The following is an 18,030-nucleotide window of genomic DNA, read 5'->3' on the forward strand; positions in this document are numbered from 1 at the left end:
TCGAGGCCACCCTGGTCTACAGAGCAAGTTACACCAGCTAGGGCCACAGAGAGCAACCCTGTCTCAAAAAAACAAACCAAAACAGTATTTAAGGTTCCCATTTGGGAGACTGCACTGGCTATTTTCAAGTAGTCATGATGGTGGAATTGGCAGGTACTGAGCCAAATCTCCCTTCACAACTGGAGATCCAACTGTCACGGTATCTATCAGACTGAAATCCACCTTGAGGCTTGCATGCTGCTACTGAAACCTCCGTGGAGCTGGCCGGGAGCATTTAGACCACAGCTTGCAAGTAAGTACCAGTGTTGCCCCTTCCTTCCGGTAGGGGTTAAACCCGTCCTTTCTGTCAGAAGTCACACGTGATTAAGATGAGAAGTGACAGTGTAAAGAGGAAAGACACCTCATCACAGCCAACAGGCCTTGATGTTAACTGCTGTGGTTATTGGCCGTATACCAAGAGCCCAAGCTCATGGGAGAGGCTGGGAAATTGTGAGAGGTAATGTGTGTAAAAGGGCTTAGCACAGATTTAGCTGGAGCAAACATAATAAACATTAATTTACCAAGAGGCACAAGAGTGGGGTCAGGATCCATCCATGTGGAATTTCAACTGTTTTCTTTCTTTTCTTTGGGGGGGGGTTGTTTTGTTTTGTTTTTGTTTTGTTTTGAGATCTCTGGCCAGTCCAAATGCTTTGTCTGTCTAAGCCTCTTGTTCCCCAGTGCAGAGAGGATAATAATAGCTACCTGGAAGAACCACTAGAAGGATGGAGATAAACTATGTCTGTTGAGAAGTGGATACTTTGTAAATGAGAGATTGTCCAGGATTATCTTTTATTTCACACCAGTTAAGCAACTCTTTGTGGTCTCGTGCAGGCAGCATGGGTCAGAGCAGGAGGCAGGGCCAAATTTGTGCTATGCCTGGACAGGTCAGCCCCTCAGTGGGCCATGGCTTGAGAAGGACTTCAGAGGCTTGGGACGCTGTTGCTAGGTGCTGGTTGCTAAGCAACACTCTGTTTCTTCTAGCTTGGCTATCTCCGCCTCAGGAGGGCCAGCTTCTCTTGAGCAGCTCCAGCCTCTTGTGGCCTCTGCCGACCTCAGAGCTAGCCTCAGAGGGTAGGTGAGGGTGGGGCCTACTGTCTAGGGCCCCAGGAGAGCACAGTCAACTACCAGAGGGAGGTGGGTGGGGAAGGAACTGAGTAAGAGATGGGGTGGTGGTGGGGCATGTTTTGTAGGAGACAAATCTCAGGCAGATGGTCATTTAGTCATGTACTCTCTAAGAAGCACATATAAGAGATTAGACCAGAGGACAAGGGGTTAGATACTCCAAATCTGAATCCCAGCTCTGTCCCTTGTTAAGAGCTTCAATTCATTTCTTGGCATTGTTTCTTGCCTCTAAAGTGGGAGCATTCGAAAGCTGGTAAGAGACACACTAGTATGAGAGTTGAAGGTGGATTCTTTGTTAGGCTTGGGATGTAGTGTCCAGAAACGGGAACAGGGGCCTGTGAGGATGACTTGGGTCTATGAGGGGTGACTGACCGTCACTGCTGCGGCTGACGCGGAGGATCAGGACTCATGAGGATCTCCTGGGTTTCTTCTCAGGCCCGTGGGGCCCTGCCCCACAGCATCATGATGGGAAAGCTACCTCTTGGGGTTGTCTCTCCTTATGTGAAGATGAGTTCGGGGGGATGTTCTGACCCTCTGAAGTTTTATGCTACCAGCTACTGCACATCCTATGGTGAGGACTCCTCTACAGGGGTGGGAAGAGGGACCAGGAGAGGCACACGCTCTGGGTCAAACCTAGCAGAGAGTGACGTGCCACACAGAGCAGTTCTAGTTCATGAGCCCAAGGGTTCACACTATCAAGCTGGCCTTGTCTGGCTGCCACCTTCCTTGGTCCTGTCACCAAAGTGTCTGCCACATGGTTTCTGTGACCTTATGCCACTGGCTCTGTTTCCCGGCATCGTAGCCAGGCCTACACAGCTCCCATCACCTGGTTGTTAGGTGTTCCCCTGACTTCGTGTTCCCTACGCCCTGGTGGATGCTGGCCCTGCTTGGGAAGCTACTCCTCACCCTTCTGATGACCTTTGGTCCTGTTTCCTTCTTGCCCCTTGGCAGGTCGGGAGGAGTTCAAGCCCCGCACGGGGAGCCATGTAGGCACAGGCTACAAATCCAACTACCGACCCCTGGTCTCCTACCAACCAAACTTGGACACCCTCGACAATCCTGCCATGGGGTACAATTTCAATTACTCCTTACCTCCCTCCTCTGCCCCGCTGGATCGTAAATATTAGAGATGTCATTGCCCCAGGCTCCAAAGCAAGGCATGAATGGCTCTGGGCATGCTGCCCAGTTTTGGCCGCAGGGCCAAGAAGGACTCTTGAAACATTTGGGAGAGGGATGGGAGAGATAAAAGCTTCGGGAATAAGTAATGCAGCCCTCAACCCCAGAACAAAGAACGTGTTCCTGAAGGTCCCATCTCTTGCTTCCTCCCACCCCTTAGGGAACAAATCCGTGACACTTCCAAGTCTGTGACCAGTCAGAGCTACGCTCCCCTAGAAGTACCGGATGGCAAGCAACCTCTGCCCTGGAGCCTGCACCAGACAACCTCTGGCTATGGGCGAGAGAAGTTCAACTCTGGACCACTTTCCAAGGAGGTCAGTGCTGGGCCCATGCTGGAAAGGAATGAGCCCAGGATGTGGGCAGGAAGCCAGGTAGGGCGGGTTCCTTCCAGCAAGCAGGACTAGCACCTCCATCCATTGCACAGAGCTGAGGAGATGTGGCATGGGAGAGCCAGAGTGTAGGGTGAGGGGCCACTCCCCCTGTGGTCCTATCATCATCCCAAATATTCCCATTGTTACTCTCTGCAGCCCTGTCCCCACCCTCACCCCTACTCCATCCCCACAGATACCAGGATCCTAGTCCTATGTTCAAACCCTTTGCCACCACCCTCACTGCCTCAAGGTCACTGAGGCCTCTTCGCTTTTGTCATCACCATTACCACCATTCAATCACCACCCTGGTCCTGGGGACCAGTAGCCGTTCATCCAAGCAGTCTACCTTGAATACATTTTAAATTTGGAGGGAGTGTGCTTAGGCTGTAGCTCAGTAGGTAACGCGCTTGCTGAACATTGATGAGGCTCTGGGTTCCATCTCCCAGTGCTTCAAGAACCAGGCATAGTGGTGCACACATGCCTGTAACCCCAGCACTGGGGAGAGGGAGGCAGCAAGGTGGGAAGTTCAAGGTTATCCTTAGCTACACATCAAGTTTAAGGCCAGCCTGGGCCACATGAGACTGCATCTCAATTTAAGTAAGGACCACGATGATGGCAGGAGATATGGTTCAGAGGTTAGGAGTGTTTGCTGCCCTTCCCGTCAATGCGAGTTCTATTTCTGGAACTCCAGCTCCTGGGTGTCTGATGCCCCATTGGTCTTTGTGGGCACCCATCCCCATGTGGCATATGCACGCTCAGACACATAAAATACTAACAATTTGTTTCCCTTTTTTGCGTCCTTTTTCTTTCTTTCTGTGTTCTTGAGACGGGGTTTCTCTGTGTAGTCCTGTCTGCCCATGAACTAGCTATCTAGCTATGCAGACTAGGCTGGCCTCGAACTCACAGAGATCTGCCTGCTTCTGTCTCCCAAGTGCTGGGATTAAAGGTGTGAGCCACCACAGGCTGGCTCATAAAGCTTTTAGAATGTAAAATAAAATTGAAAAGTTTGGAAGGGGTAAGAGCAGAGGGAAGTACAGCACTGGAGAAGGAGGAATGAAGCAGAAACCCAAAGGCCGAGAAAGAAGTTAGTACGGAAACACTGGGTGAGGGTGGAAAGAGGCTGCCATCCCTCTAGCCACAGCTACATAAAGGACATGTGTTCCAAGCAGTATCAGCTATGAGTTCAAGTCCCTGGGGCAGGGGTTTCTGGTTAAGGAGCCCAGCAAGGGCTTAAGTGCTTACAGCAGTCTGAGGACCCAAAGTCCCATGGACTGTTCTCAGGGTCTGTGGGTCACTATGGTCAAGATGTTGCAAGCTGTGATGCAGGAGGGGCCCCACCGATGTCACTGTAATAGGGCCACTCAGACTGCCATGAAGGCGCTCTGTAGGAGTGGAGGACGGAATGTGACTGGAGCTCTCTCACCTGCCAGGATGATCACGTGTTTCACTCCTCCAGGTCAGGAAGGTCCACTTTGACACCCAGGATCACGGGCCTCAGACGATCACAGGACTGGAGCCCAAGGAGGTTCCCCTGATTCACCAGCAGCAGGGCAAGGGCTCCACGGAGTGGGAGAACTCTCGATATGTGAGTAGATTATCTGCTAAGGCTGAGGAGGGAGCACATCCACCTCCTCCTCCTCTTCCTGCAGAGGTTGGGCCTGGGATTGCTCTCTCAGGGGGCTATGGCGCATGACCTCGGGCCCTGAAACAATGCAGAGTGAGGCATTTTCAATTTGATAGTTCTCAATCTTGCATCAAAGTGGCCACCACACCCTGCCCTGTCCCATGACCGAGCAGATGTTTTTTTTTCTTCTGTCAGCTTATCCTTCATCACAACCCCCTCACTTCTGTCTGGGTTCCTCAGGGTCATTTCCAGGAACTCAGCATGCTGTGTTATTTAGAATTATCATGGAGGCATTTGAAGTACTGCCATGCCTCATCGGGGCATCTTCAGTGTCTGTTGGGGTGCTGTGCTGGTCCTCTCCTTCCAGGCCTACTGGGTGCTCGCCCATCCAAAGAGCTACTGTGCTGGTTCACAGAGTGCCTGCCCCGGCCCACTGCCTTCCTATTGTTTGTTCTGCCTTGTACACTCCAGGGCCCGCGCTTCATGACGTCTGAGTACAACTCCAAGTATATCAAGGAGCCTCCAAACCACCCAGGTAGGCCCTCCCAACGTCACCTTCCTTCGCCAGCCCCTAGGGGAGACTCCAGGCTTGGAGCTGGTGTAGTTCTCAGAAGCTACCAAGGAGAGAAAGGAGAAGGTTGTCAAAGGGGTGGCTTGAGGGAGGAGCTGTGTCCCTGGGCTAACCTCAGTGCCCTGTCCTGCTGTTGTAGCAGGGCCACTTGGGTCTGAGCACAGCCACTCCTGCCTGTCAGTCCCTACCCTTCCTTCTGCTTTCCTGGGTGGCCCCTGGAGGCCATTCCTCTCCTGCTGGGACACTGAAGTAGCCCCATGGAGCACAGAGAGCCGTGGCTTTTGCAGATCTCTTGTTTAAGAAGTCAATTGGTTCCAAAGAAGAGACTGGCTTCACGGAGGAGTCGACCAAGAATCCCATTGTCTTCCAGCCGCCCTCCCAGGCGTTTCCTGGGGACCCTGTAAGTGTGGGCTCAGGAGCATCAAAATTCTAAAGACTGAGGGGTGCGTGTCTGTAGTTACCTTTAAAGCTTTAGACATAAAGCCTTCTAGTCAAGTATGGAATGAGAGAGATAACACCACTGCTGTGCTTAAGAGTCCCACTCTATAGATGACAGTACTGAGGTCCAGGTAGGCGAAGGGCAAGGCCAAGGATGCTCAAAGCTCACATGGGAACCTTCCTTCTTGGCTCCCATCTGGACCAAGGGTTGGTCATTCCACCCAAATTCTACCTACTCCTTAGTTGCCCCAGTCACATCTGTACAGAACCATTCTGCATGCTTGACACATTGAAGGCTGAAATAGGGTGTGGGAGCCACTGAGGGCAAGGGAGACTACGCTGATTTTCTACTCTGCACCCTTCCCGAGGCCCTCCATCCAGGACGGAGTATCACCAAGTCAGACTACGTCCCTATAACTCACCCTCAGGTAAGCTCTGTGCTGCTAGGGGGCCAGGGCCACCTATGGGGACATTTGTATATGGCTTGGAATTGTGAAGGAGTGGTACCCACAACTTCTTTGCTCCCTCCAGGGAAGTGAGTTCCTCCCTGTGCTGGCCAGAGGCTCTGATCGGGACACTGGATACAGCCGAGTGAATGAAAGGGCCTTGAACCCCAGAGTAAGTGACAGGGGCCCAGTAGGGAAGAATGGGAAGAGGCAGAGATAGATAAAGGGTGTTGCAAATGGAGCATAAAGCTTGGAGCTGGGATGGAGCCTGTGCTTTGAAGTCTGGGATACTTTGGCAGGGGGTGGGAGGACCTCCGTCTGTCCCTTCTCCACCATACAACCTCAGGAAGCCTCGCAGCCTCTTGACGTGTGTCTTGTTACAGATGCCTACTCCAGGCCCGCAGCCGGCCAGCATGAGCCACAGGTCCTACCAGCCTCCCCAGCGGATGCAACAGACAAATGTTGCCCTGCTTGGCAGGGAGTCTGTGGGGAACAAGGTAAGGCTGCTGCACCCATCCCAGTTCCTAACTATGCTCTGAGTCCTGACCTTCCATTCCCCTGTCCTCATCTTGTACAGGAGCCCACAGGGTTCACTCTTAACAACCCCAGCTATGTTCGGAGTTCCTATGAACAGGACAGAGATCAACGGTACCTGACCACCTACAACCAAGGGTGAGGCTCCCTTCCTGGATGAAAGTTGAGACCCATTTGACTGACTGAAATCAGAGCACATAATAAGGATACAAAACCTCCCACTGAACTCTTCTAGAAACTCACCCTCAGCTGAGCATCATGGGTTGCCCCTTCAATGGGAGAATGGATTTTCAGGGGCACGTGGAAGTTGCAGGGAAGGAAAGCAGATGGTGGTGAGGTGTTATGAGGCCAGCTGTCTTGTGAAAGAAATGCTAGGCAACAGTGCAAGGCACACACCTCTGATCTGTCCCAGCTCGAGGGTGAGAGAGCCAGGGCAGTCACTGGTTAAAAAGCTGTCCCCAGGGTGACATTAAGTCTAACGGGGACTCCTTACTCAGAGAAACAGATTCTAGCAATTCAAGGGGAGCTCTCTCACACAACAAGCAGAGCAAGATGCCAGGGCCAGGCTGGCAAGCTTGGGAAGGGTAAATGAATGCGGAGCTCGGCAGAAGTAAACCACCAGTCTTTAAGGCACTGCACCCATCACATGCCAGAAGGGAGCACTGTCTGAGGCCTGGAGGAGGCTTGGAGGAGGGCTTCTGGGGGGAGGTAGCCCAAGAGCCATGGGGACAGCTTCTGAAACCAGGGCTGGGTGGGAAGGGCATGAGAGGAGCAGCAGAAAGGAAGTGTGATGCCTTTGTTTTTGTTTTTTCTTTATTTTGAGACAGTCTTCCTGGCCTGGAACTTTCTCTGTAGATTAGACTGGCCTAGAACGTGTGGCAATTGCTCCTTCTGTCTCTGCCTCCCAAGTGCTGAGATTACACGTGATTTAACCCACTCCAGCAGGAAGTGAGGACAGAATCCTAGAGCTGGAAAACCAGGTTTCCTCCCAGTACACCTCTGATCTATCCTCACACGCACAGCACCCCTACCCTGAGTATTCCAGGCTTCCATCCTCCTACCCCAGGTCTAGGGCACTTCCTGCTTTTCACTGAGCCCTGACTGAGGGCAGATACTGACCTAGGCCCCAGTGGACAAACCCTGTGATTACATGGGGGTGTAAGGGGTGTGGTGAGAGGGAGAGAAGGATCCCGGAGAGCTGGGACCAGGGCACTTGATATAAGAAGGCAGCATTGGAGTTGAGACGTCAGAGTGTCTGGCTGAGAACCAGCTGGCAATTGAGGTGGTTTGGGGGCCTTGGTGGCTTTGGTCCACAACTCTTAGGGCTTAGCTTGGGAACACAGTGACTGCTCTCTTTCCACAAGGGCGATGGGAGAGCACTCTGGGTATTGGCAGACAAAATCTGTCTCTCTTTAAGTGACTGCTTCACTTTTGAGGCCCCCCAGGGGTCATAATCACTGATTTCTGAATGGACCTGTAGGTATCCTGTCATTCTGTCTTCATAAGCCAGGGTGGGGCCCAGTCTTACTCATTTTGTGTCTCAATCCGGCCTAAGGCTCAGTTCTTTAGGTGGAAGGAAGGGAGTCAGAGACTTAGAGGAGACTGAGGGTGTAGGGCTCTTTTCTGGGTGCTGTCAGGGCCACAGGTGGGAACTCAGATCCTGTCCTTTGCTCTCCACACCGTTCTCTAAACTTTGGAGTGAAGTAGAGGCACTTGGCTCCAGGAATAGGGACAGGCTTCCTGAGTGAGTGTCCTAGGTGGACAAGGGCTCAGGTGTGACAGGCAGAGAAGACACACGGACAGAGGCAAGGAGACTGGAGAGATAGTTGATAGTGAGGGGAGGGATGAGCTTCAGAAAAAGGTAAACTGTAACTAAGAGCCCTTGCACCATCCTAGGTACTTCGAGAATATCCCCAAGGGGCTGGATCGAGAAGGCTGGACGCGAGGTGGCATCCAGCCCCAGAAATCAGGAGCCTATGCCCTCAGTGAGCAGGTGAACCACATGGACTCCACCCCAAATCCCACGGAGACCCTGAGGCACCTGCACCCCCATGTGGGAAGGTAGCATGCCCCCTCAACTGTGCCCCTGCTACCCCTCCCTCACTCTGCAGCTCTCCTACGTGTCCAGATTCATCCCCTCAGCCCTACCCTTCCACTGCATGTCTTAACTCCACTATGGTGACAGAGGCTGTGGGGAATGGATTTGAAGGTAGATGAACTGTGGGGCCCATCCCTCCTGTGATTCCTGCTCAGTTCTTCAAAGCTTCCACTTGAGTAGTGAAGGCTCCAGTGAGCAGACAGAGAATGTCTGTGGCTTGGCTGTCCTTTGGGCCTGGCTAGCTCTTGGGATCTGGGGGTGGGAGGTAGAGGAGAGAAGCCCAGACCTGGTCATCCTTCCTTCTATCAGCTCCCTTTTTTCCTGCAGAACCTTGACTTCGGTTGACCCCTTCTATCGAGACGTGCCTCATAGCAACCGCTACACAGCTTCCAGCTGAGTCTCAGGGGTAAGAGGCCAGGATGTCCTTCTACACCCATTCCCTCCCCAAGCCCCAGGTTAAGTACAGCTTGAGGGATGGGAGTCAGGAGGCCTTTTGTTTCTGTTGAAGAGTGTTTATAGCCACCACCACCCTCAGAGTTCTCCCTCAGACCTGATCTTCATCCTTTCTTAGGTTTGCCATGATGGGACAAGCTCCTCCTATGCTCCCCGAGATTCCCTCTGTTACTTTACTAAGGAAATAAAGAACACTGAACCAGCATGGTATTCAGTCACTGCTGGGCAGGGTGGTGCTATGGGAAGGGTTGGACTAGAGTGCATCTGGGTAGAGGACTCAGGGCCAGATTTAGAGTCAGGGGACTCAGAGCATCTGAGTCACAGCAACTCAGCCAACAAGGGGCATCACTCAGTTTTCTGCCCTGTTGAGATATGCCCCTCAGCTTGTGCTGTCTGAGATAGTGATTAGTCAGGTCAGGGTGGAGTTTTGATACAAATGGGAACATGGATTAAAGCAGGACTTTTGGGTCCCACTGATAGACTCAAAAGAGAGAGGTCTATAGGGATAGGTCAGGAAAATGCCAGGGTGATGGGGATGGGGTCGTGATAGATGGGCATCTAGGCACCAGCACAGGGTAGAGGGCTGAAAGCAAGGCTGGGTTCCCCTCTGGCCAACCAACCACAGGAAGGCATCTTTTGTGAGAATGAGAACGAGTTGTCTGCTAGAGGGATGCCCCACCAAGCATAGCGCCCAGTGAGCAAACGTGTAGGAAGATGGGGCAGCTGGGCACTGCTGCTTCTCCTCTGTAAGGCAAAATCTAGCCTGGCTCTCAGCACCTGCTGTCACTCAGCCGGTGTTTGGTATATATGGCTCTGTAAGCAACAACCCCTTACCTTATACCTCAGGGCCCTAGATCCTTAAGAAGCATGTGAGTTGCTAGGGGTCCTGGAGGGCATCCAGATGGCAGTCCTGAACTTGGGGATGTCTCCTACAATTTCAGCCTGGTAGTGAAGTTATAATGAGACTTTGTTTGGGCCCAGGCCTGTCTGTGGGTTAGTGACTCACACGCAGTGTTGGAGGTCATAGACCAGCAGGTCCTCATGCACAGTCATCTGCCACCCCTGTGTTCATTTGGGCATCTCAGTGATGTCCCTGCTGCAGCTTTGCTGGCCCTGGAGTGCGGTCGTACCTGGTGAAGCCCTGTGTAACAGGCCTGGGGCTGTCCATAGCCTCGCAGGGGCTCCATGTGGGCTGTGGGAGGCTCCAGCTGGTCCCAGGGTTGGAGGAGGGGAGTCAGGGACACAGCGTCTCTGGGCTCTAAACCCAATCAGACTCAGAGCCCAGTGACAGCCTCACAGGCTGTGCGTGGGGACCTGCTGGTCCATGGCCTCCAACATTAGGGGTGAGTCACCAACCCAGAAATGGACCTGAATCCCCAAAATGTCTTGATATAACTTCATAGTGGAGTGATGGCATCCACACAATTACTAGCCCCTCCCTGCCAACACACACACACACACACACAAACCACAGCACATCACACACACACACACACAAACCACAGCACATCACACACACAACACACACAAACCACAGCACATCACACACACACACACACACACACATACACACCATAGCACATCACACACATATACACAGACAGACACAAATAGATGTGTATATAACAACTTGCATAGCAAACACACGCACAGGGACACATGCACATGTCCATATCCTTGCTCACACCCACATACATTCACCACCCTCAACCCCATCTCATTTCTTGGGTGTTTCCCCATGAGAGTCACTTCACAGCTCATGTTTCCTACTTGTCCTATCTCTCTACCTGGCCTAGCAAGGGACCTGGTGTCTGTGTCACAGGCACTGGAGTCTGATAACACTTTTTCTCCATTGACTCTCCTTATTCTGTACCCTGCATGTCAGGCTTCAGAACACGTGAGGGGGCACCCAATGATTCTTGAGCAGAGGCTGCAGACTCTGCCCTTGAGGAGGAGTGAAGAAATTCTGTTTGCTTCTTAAAATTGTATCTACCTACAGCACAGACGGCAGCCTGCTTCCAAGTAGATGGTCCATGGGTCCTAGTTTGGTTCCTCTGTCCCAGTTTAAGGAGCAGTGTGAGAAAAAGATAGCCTAGGGCCCTGGAGGCAGGAAGGGTATCTAGAAAAGTCAAGGCTGAGCCATGGTGAGTTTTGGAGGGTCTCTGTTTGGTAGGCCCGAAAAGTCCCAGGTCACACAGCCATAAGAGATGTGAGTTAAGCCTGTTGGTAAGGGGTAGAATTGGGACCTTTCAGTGGTAGCTATAGACCAATGGGATGACTCAACCACAAGCCAAGCTTGTCTCTTTGGAGACCTTTGCAGTGGGCCTAAAGGGAGCTGAAGTATCAGAGGGTAGAGGGGATGGGTTGAGGCTGGGCCATTGGCATGGAGAAAGGGCCTTCTATAGGGGCACCCTGCATAAGGCAGGCTGCTCAGATCTGAAGACCGTGCTCGGGGAACTTCTATATTCACTTCCTGGCTGACGACCCTCAACAGGGGCACACACAGCATCTCTCTTGTTCACAGCTGATCCACCAGAGCCTAGCACAGGGCTGTCCAGAATGTCTGAAAGAATGTGATGAATATAGTTAGACAGATAAATGGGCTGGTAGGTGGATGGAAAGGTGAATGGATGGGTGGATAATACTGTGTGCCTGGGGAAGTAGCTGATGTGAGTCTCTGGATGTCACCCGCCATAACGCAAACAGGGTGTTGGTTAGTAGGTACCCTGCATCTGTGACGCAGACAGCTGAGGCTCTGTAGTGCTGCCTCTTGCCTAGTCACCTGTGCGGCTCTCAGGACAGCTGCAGTGTTCTTTTCTATCCAGCTACCCCTTCAGCCCCCCCTTACCTTCAGCTAGCCTCAGACCCTAGTAGCTTTCCTATTGGGGTGAAGAAACCCTACATTCTAACTTGGTGGGTGAGCGTACAGTCTGTACAGCCTGGCAGGGAGGCTTTCCCTCAGCAGGGCTGGACCCTCACCTGTTCCCAGGGTCACTCTTTGCCAGACCTTTGTGTAGCAGCTGACTACCAGAATGCTTCCTTCCTCAAGCTCAGATATCTTAGAAAAAGTTCTAGGGGTGCCATTGCTCATGATTAACCTTTATTAAGCTCCCACGGCTTGCCAGGTGCGGAGAATATTCTGTGGGCCTTCCCCTCTGCAGACAGAGCACAGAGCGTCTCCCTGTGGGGGCATGTTGAGGACACATGTAGGCAGGGTGGTGACGGCATTGGGGTGGGGGTGCAGTGCAGGGCAGAGAGGGAGTGAAGCCAGGTCAGGCCGTACCTTTGACGCACAGGGATGTGCGCGAGGCTGCTGCTTGTCATAGCAGTATGGCAGCTGATGTTGACAGGTACCATCTGGCCTGGAGCACGTGACGACATAGAACCAACAGCTCATGGGCTTGACAGCTGGCCAGCTGGGAAAGCAGGGCTCCCAGGAGAGTGATGGGGTGGAGGGTGTTGTTCAAAAGCATCTGTCTGTGAGAACTGAAGGCCCTGGGCGGCTTGGAGGCTGAGGATGGTGGGCATGATACGCACAGGCAGATGGAGTACATGCAACTTCTCCGATTTCCTCTCTGGCCATCTGGAGAGCCACCCATTCACCAGGAACTGTTCTCCAAACAATCACACAGGCAGAAGGGAAGAATGGGATCAGGAGCCGCCCACTGGGGGTTTCTTTTAAAGGGTCAGGGCAGGGCTGGGTATTCCTGCCTTCCTCCAGGTGCTGCTCCAAACAGATCTGCCAAGAAAAGTTTTTGAAGGACATGTGTCCTTCACCCAATTTCCCAAGACCTTTGGGGTAACCAGGCCAACCTGAACTAGAGAGAAGAAACCACCTGCTCAAAGTCATGTGGCTTAGTGAGCACATACCATCTCTGGCCCTTCTTCTCAGGCTACTTAATTAGGTAGGGGCCTGGGGATGGGTAGGAGGCAAGAAGCTTCCTATTTGTAGCCAGTGACAGTAAGGGCGTTGCTTATTTTCTGCTAAAGGGAGGGAATGTGAGTGTGTGTTAGAATAAGAAAGTTGTTTGTGTGTGTTTGGGTGAGGTCCTAGGTAAACAGTCAAGTCAGAGAGGCATCTGCCCACGCAGTCTAAGCTTGGATGATGTCCAGCTGTTTTTAAGGAAGACGGTGAGCTCCAGTCAGTGTCCAGTGAGAGGGTGTGGACCCTAGGCATACAGCCTTACTACAGAGTCCTCTCCCAGTGGGTCCTTGCACCACAGGCAGGAGGCTCATACTGACCACCCAAGGCAAAGCCTGGGCCCACAGAAACAGGAGCTGGTAGTCCAGGGGCTCCTTGGTTCACAGTAGAAGTAGGGTAAGAGGTGGGTGGGGGTGGCTCATGTGACTCCCAGAGTGACAGCAACCTGGATCTCAAACTTCCTTGAAAGACATAGAAACTTATTTGACGATGGTTTATTTTTTTTTATTTTAAAGTTATGCTTTATTCACTTGTTTTGTGTGGGAGGCAAGGTAGGAGGAGGTGAGTATGAATGTGCCATAGCTCTCCGAGGTCAGAGGACAACCTGAAAGAGTGATTTTCCCATCTACCATTTGGATCCAGTACATGTCATCAGGCTTGGCTGCAGGTACATTTACTCTCTGAACCATCCTGCAGGCTTGAATACCCTATTTTATTATTTCTGAGGGGACAGAGTCCTACTGTGTAGCCCAGGATGTGTCAAACCTATGACAATCTTTTGGCTTCTATCAAAAGATAGAATTGCTGGGATTACAGAAAAGCCATGACACTTCAAATGCAGGGCACCCTGAATGAGCAAACCACTTCCTTCCCACCACAAAATGAACAAACATAACAAACATTTGAGAAGTTCTGGACTCACATAATCCTCAAGTGCGTACCTGGACCGGGCTCGGCTCACACAGTCACCACATTTAGTGATGTGTCTCCATTGCTGTGCAGAGTCACGGCTGACACCCATCCCTCATGCAGGATTCTGTTTGTCTGCTCTCACCTCAGATTCAAAATCCATGCAGTGCTTGTTGGGGACGACAGGGGCATGTAAGTCACATACCTGTGTTCAGTTTTCAAAGTGTGCTGGCTGTTTGAGCTATCTAGTACTATGATAAAACCCCATGACAAAATCAACTTGGGGAGGAAAGGCTTTTCCTCTTCCTCTTCCTCTTCCTCTCCTCCTCCTTCATTTCTTCTTTCCTCCCTTTCTTCTTCTTCCTCCTCACGTGAGAAAATACACCACGAGCTTTCTCACAGGACATGCTGGTGGGGGCATTTTCTCATTTGAGGTTACCTGGTTTAATCCTGACTATAGGTTTTGCAAGTTGACACAAACTAGCCAGTACACTGGGAAACTGAGTTGCAAGTGTTTTCAGCTTCCAGAGTCTGGATGGGGGTGAAGGGTTTGCAAGGCCAGGGGAATTCCCCAATATAAGAAGAGACTTCAGAAGCCGTGAGGCCCTGGAGAATTCAAGTACCATTCGCATGTGGGATGCCATCACACAAAGGGATAGGCATTTGTGATGTCTTCTATGGGCCTGAAACAACACCCAGTTGCTGGTGTGGGACTGGAAGGATCTTCTGGGAGGCACAGAAAGACACGCACAGAGTGACTCACCTGACTGTAGGCTCCTGTACAGACAGGCATAAGGTGGGTGCAACTTCAAAGGGTCCTCAGAGACCGAAAGCCATATCCTTAGCCGGGCTTATGGTATGAATCTACAGATAACATAGTAAGACCCTATTTGTTGTTTAATTGAACCTGGCGTGGTGTACATATCTCTACTCCTGGCATTTGAAAGAGTGAGGAGAATCAGGAGTTCAAGGCTAGCCAGAGCTACAAGAGACCTTGTTTCAGAACAAAACAAAACAAACAGAAAAGTATCTTGGGGACCAGAGAATATAGCTAAGTGCTAGCACATGTCCATGTACCAGGCACTATGTTTAGCCCCCAACATCAAAAGAAAAAAAAAAGTGCGTTGTCATGCCACAAGCTTACCTGGTACTTGAGGAGGCCAGAGAGGGCATGTAGCTCCCTGGAACTGGGGTTACAGATGGTTGTGTGCTGACTTGTGGGTACTGAGAACCCAGTCTGGGGCATCTGCAATTCACAGTCTCACTGTGTAAGTGAGGATATAGCTCAGTTGATAAAGCACTTGCCTAACGTGCAGAAAGTCATGGGTTTGATCCCCAGTTGCCGTTGGTGCACATACCTGTAATCCCAGCACGTGGAAGATGGCCACAGGAGTATGAGAAGATCAAGGCTATCCCACATAGTGACTTTAAAGTCAGCCTGGGCTATATTACACAAACACCCCTCCCATTGTGTATGCATGTGAGAGAGATGGGGGAGGGAGAAGGAGAAAACTTGGTCTGTTAGTGGCTAGACTTAGCAAAGATATCAGTCTAGTTATTTCTGGTCGATTTCCAGTGAATGAATCTGTCCTTAAGGTCTAAAATCCAGTAAGGTCAGAATCTTTGTCTTCTTGGCATTTCCTTCTCCCTGGGGAATAGACTGCCTTCTACACAGCTTGTGAGTGGAAGAGACATACCTTTTCACATGTTCTTGTTTTGGCTTTTTAAAAGCCTTTTATAAAAAGGGCATGGTGGTGCATACCTTTGATTTCATCACTTGGGATGCAGGGGTAGGTAGACGTGTATGATTTCGAGACCAGTTTTGTCTACATAGCAAGTTCCAGGCCAGTCTGGGCTACATAGTTAGATTCTGTCTCAAAGAACAAAAATAAATAAACATATACAATAAAAGTTATTATTGGAGCTGAATTGCAGATGACCCAGACTGAGTTCTTAGCACCCACAAGGCAGCTCAGAACCGTCTGTAACTCCAGTTCTAGGGGATCTCATGACTGATCTCTGGCCTCCTCGAGTACCTGGTGGTGTGTATAACATACACACAGGCAAACACTCCTACATAGGAAATAAAAATAAACATTTTTAAAAAGTATTAGTGTGTTGTATACATCTGCATAGTGTGTGTGTGTGTGTGTGTGTGTGTGTGTGTGTGTGTGTGTGTGTGTGTGTTGTGTATCACAGCATGTGGAGATCAGAGGAAAATATTGTAGAGGCAGTTCTTTGTTTTAAACCTGTTGAGCCACTTCCTTGGTCCAGTATGGGCTTTCTTGAGACAGGGTTTCACGTGTATCAGGTTATCCTCAGATTTGTTATGTAATCGAGGCTGGCCTTAACTCCGGATCCTTCTGCCTCTACCTCTCAAATGATGGGATGGCAGGTGAGTACCACAGCATCTGGCTGAGTATTGTTTCCATGCCTCCTCCAACTGCCGCCATGACCTGAGCCATGGTTTCTAGGATCACAGAACCATCCCTGCAGCTGCCTCATGTCTTCTACTGCTCAGCCTGCCTCTGCTCCAAGGCTTCTGTGATAGGGAGAATCAGGTCACATTCTCAGGCCACAAACCTGGTCCTGTGGGTGCTGGAGCTCATCCCATGCCATAGAGCTGGGGCTTCTTTCACGAGCCCTCTAGCCCTCTTTCCCTGGCTTCTGTGAGACCCAGGCCGCTTCCCTTCTCTCTCACGGGCAGGTCTAGCCTGGATATTCTTTTGGGTAGAATCCTGACTTCTGTGATGCTGCATGCTGTCCCTTTCCAGGGCTTATGGTCTGCTTTTCAAGTTCAAAGGCAGGCTTTTGGACCTACAAAAATTCTCTTTCTCTTTCCAACCCTGGCTGTTGTAAGACTCTGTAGTCTAGGCTCTGGATTTCAAAGCTCTTTTTCGCAACTCTGAGCCGAGGATTTGCCTCTTTGTTCTGTTCCCCTAGAGAGTAGTAGGCTGGAAGGCCAGTTCAGCTCACAAATGGAGGGGAATGGATGTAGGGAAGTGTATTCTGAGGAATGGCTAATCCTGAGGTAATGCCTCTCTTGACCAGCCACCCAGCCCTGAGCTTTATGTAGATCCCCAGGGCAGAGCAGCTCTGCCCATTGTGAACTTGACATGGGAGGCCAGGAGAAGGACACCATACTTTAGAAAGTGCCAGAAATCGGGTTGGTAGATGGCTCAGTAGGTAAGAGCTTGCTAATCAAGCATGAGGTCCTGAGTTCAAATCCTTAGAATTAGGGGCTGGGCAGATAGCTCAGTGGTTAAAGCATTTGCCTCAAAAGCATGAGGCCTGGAGAGTTTAGAATTTGGATTCCCAGAATTTAGATATTTGCTGGGTGGTCTGGTAGTTTCCCCCTGTAATTCTAGCCTCAGAAGGCAAAGACACAGGATCCCTCGAAGAAGTTCTGGGCGTGAGTGAGAGAGACCTTGCCTCACTGAATAAAGAGGAAGAGTGAACAAAGATGATTCCCAGCATCAGCTGTGGGCCTCTGCATGCATGTGCACGCAAATGAACAAACACCTACCCACATGTGTGCCTTTATACATATATATACACACAGAGAGAACGAGAGTGAGGGGGAGAAAGGGAGGGAGAGGGAGAGAACCCCAGAATCTGCATAAATAACTGGGTATGAACCTATGCACTCGACACTCCAGAGCCTCTCTCTCTCTCTCTCTCTCTCTCTCTCTCTGTGTGTGTGTGTGTGTGTGTGTGTGTGTGTGTTTGTGTGTGTGTTTCTGGAGGTCAAAGGACAACTTGAATATTGTTCCTCAGAGGCCATTTGGCTTTTTTTTTTTTTTTTTTGGACAGAGTCTCTTGCTTACTTGGAACTTGCCAATTTGTCCTGGATGGTGCATTAGCCCCTGGCTCTGCCTCCCCAGTGCTGAGGTTTTTAAGCATATACCACCACACACAGCTTTTTACATGACTTCTGGGGAGTAGATTCAGACCCCCCATGCTTTTGAGACAAGTATTTTACTGACTGTTGTCCTTTCGGTTTTGAGGCCAGCCAAGTGCCCCCCACCCTGTTTAGTTGAGGCTCATCCTCCAGGTGGAAGAACTGAGGTTCAGGGAGAATGAGGAGCTCAAGTGGACAGGTGATTCTAAGAGAACAGGAAACCGAGAGGCTCCCTCCTCTACTGGAGCTCACATCCTTAGCAGTCTTCAATCCAACAAGCCACGACTGGCTCACCTGCCCAGGAGCTCATGTGGCAACGTGGTGACCCACCAGGATCCACAGAGATAGCCTAGAGTACCGAGTCAGCCACTCCCTTCATCTCATGACCTCTGTTCTGCGGCCCGGTTGTCTGAGGGGGTGGGGCCG

The 18,030-nt window shown here is 51.0% G+C and overlaps 1 protein-coding gene across 1 annotated transcript; it reads left to right on the forward strand.

The window, feature by feature from the left end:
• Positions 1-1,623: 1,623 nt before the first annotated feature.
• SAXO4 (stabilizer of axonemal microtubules 4) lies at positions 1,624-8,816 on the forward strand (the record flags this gene model as incomplete). The annotated part of the gene is made up of 12 exons (XM_080911762.1): positions 1,624-1,732; positions 2,113-2,230; positions 2,498-2,651; positions 4,165-4,293; positions 4,804-4,867; positions 5,191-5,303; positions 5,710-5,769; positions 5,873-5,959; positions 6,171-6,284; positions 6,365-6,459; positions 8,218-8,382; positions 8,747-8,816. The coding sequence occupies 12 exons, from the start codon at positions 1,624-1,626 to the stop codon at positions 8,814-8,816; spliced, it is 1,278 nt and encodes a 425-aa protein (XP_080767888.1).
• Positions 8,817-18,030: the final 9,214 nt, after the last annotated feature.

Source organism: Micromys minutus, assembly GCF_963924665.1.
Source record: "Micromys minutus genome assembly, chromosome: 2".
In the NCBI taxonomy this organism is placed as follows: Eukaryota; Metazoa; Chordata; class Mammalia; order Rodentia; family Muridae; genus Micromys; species Micromys minutus.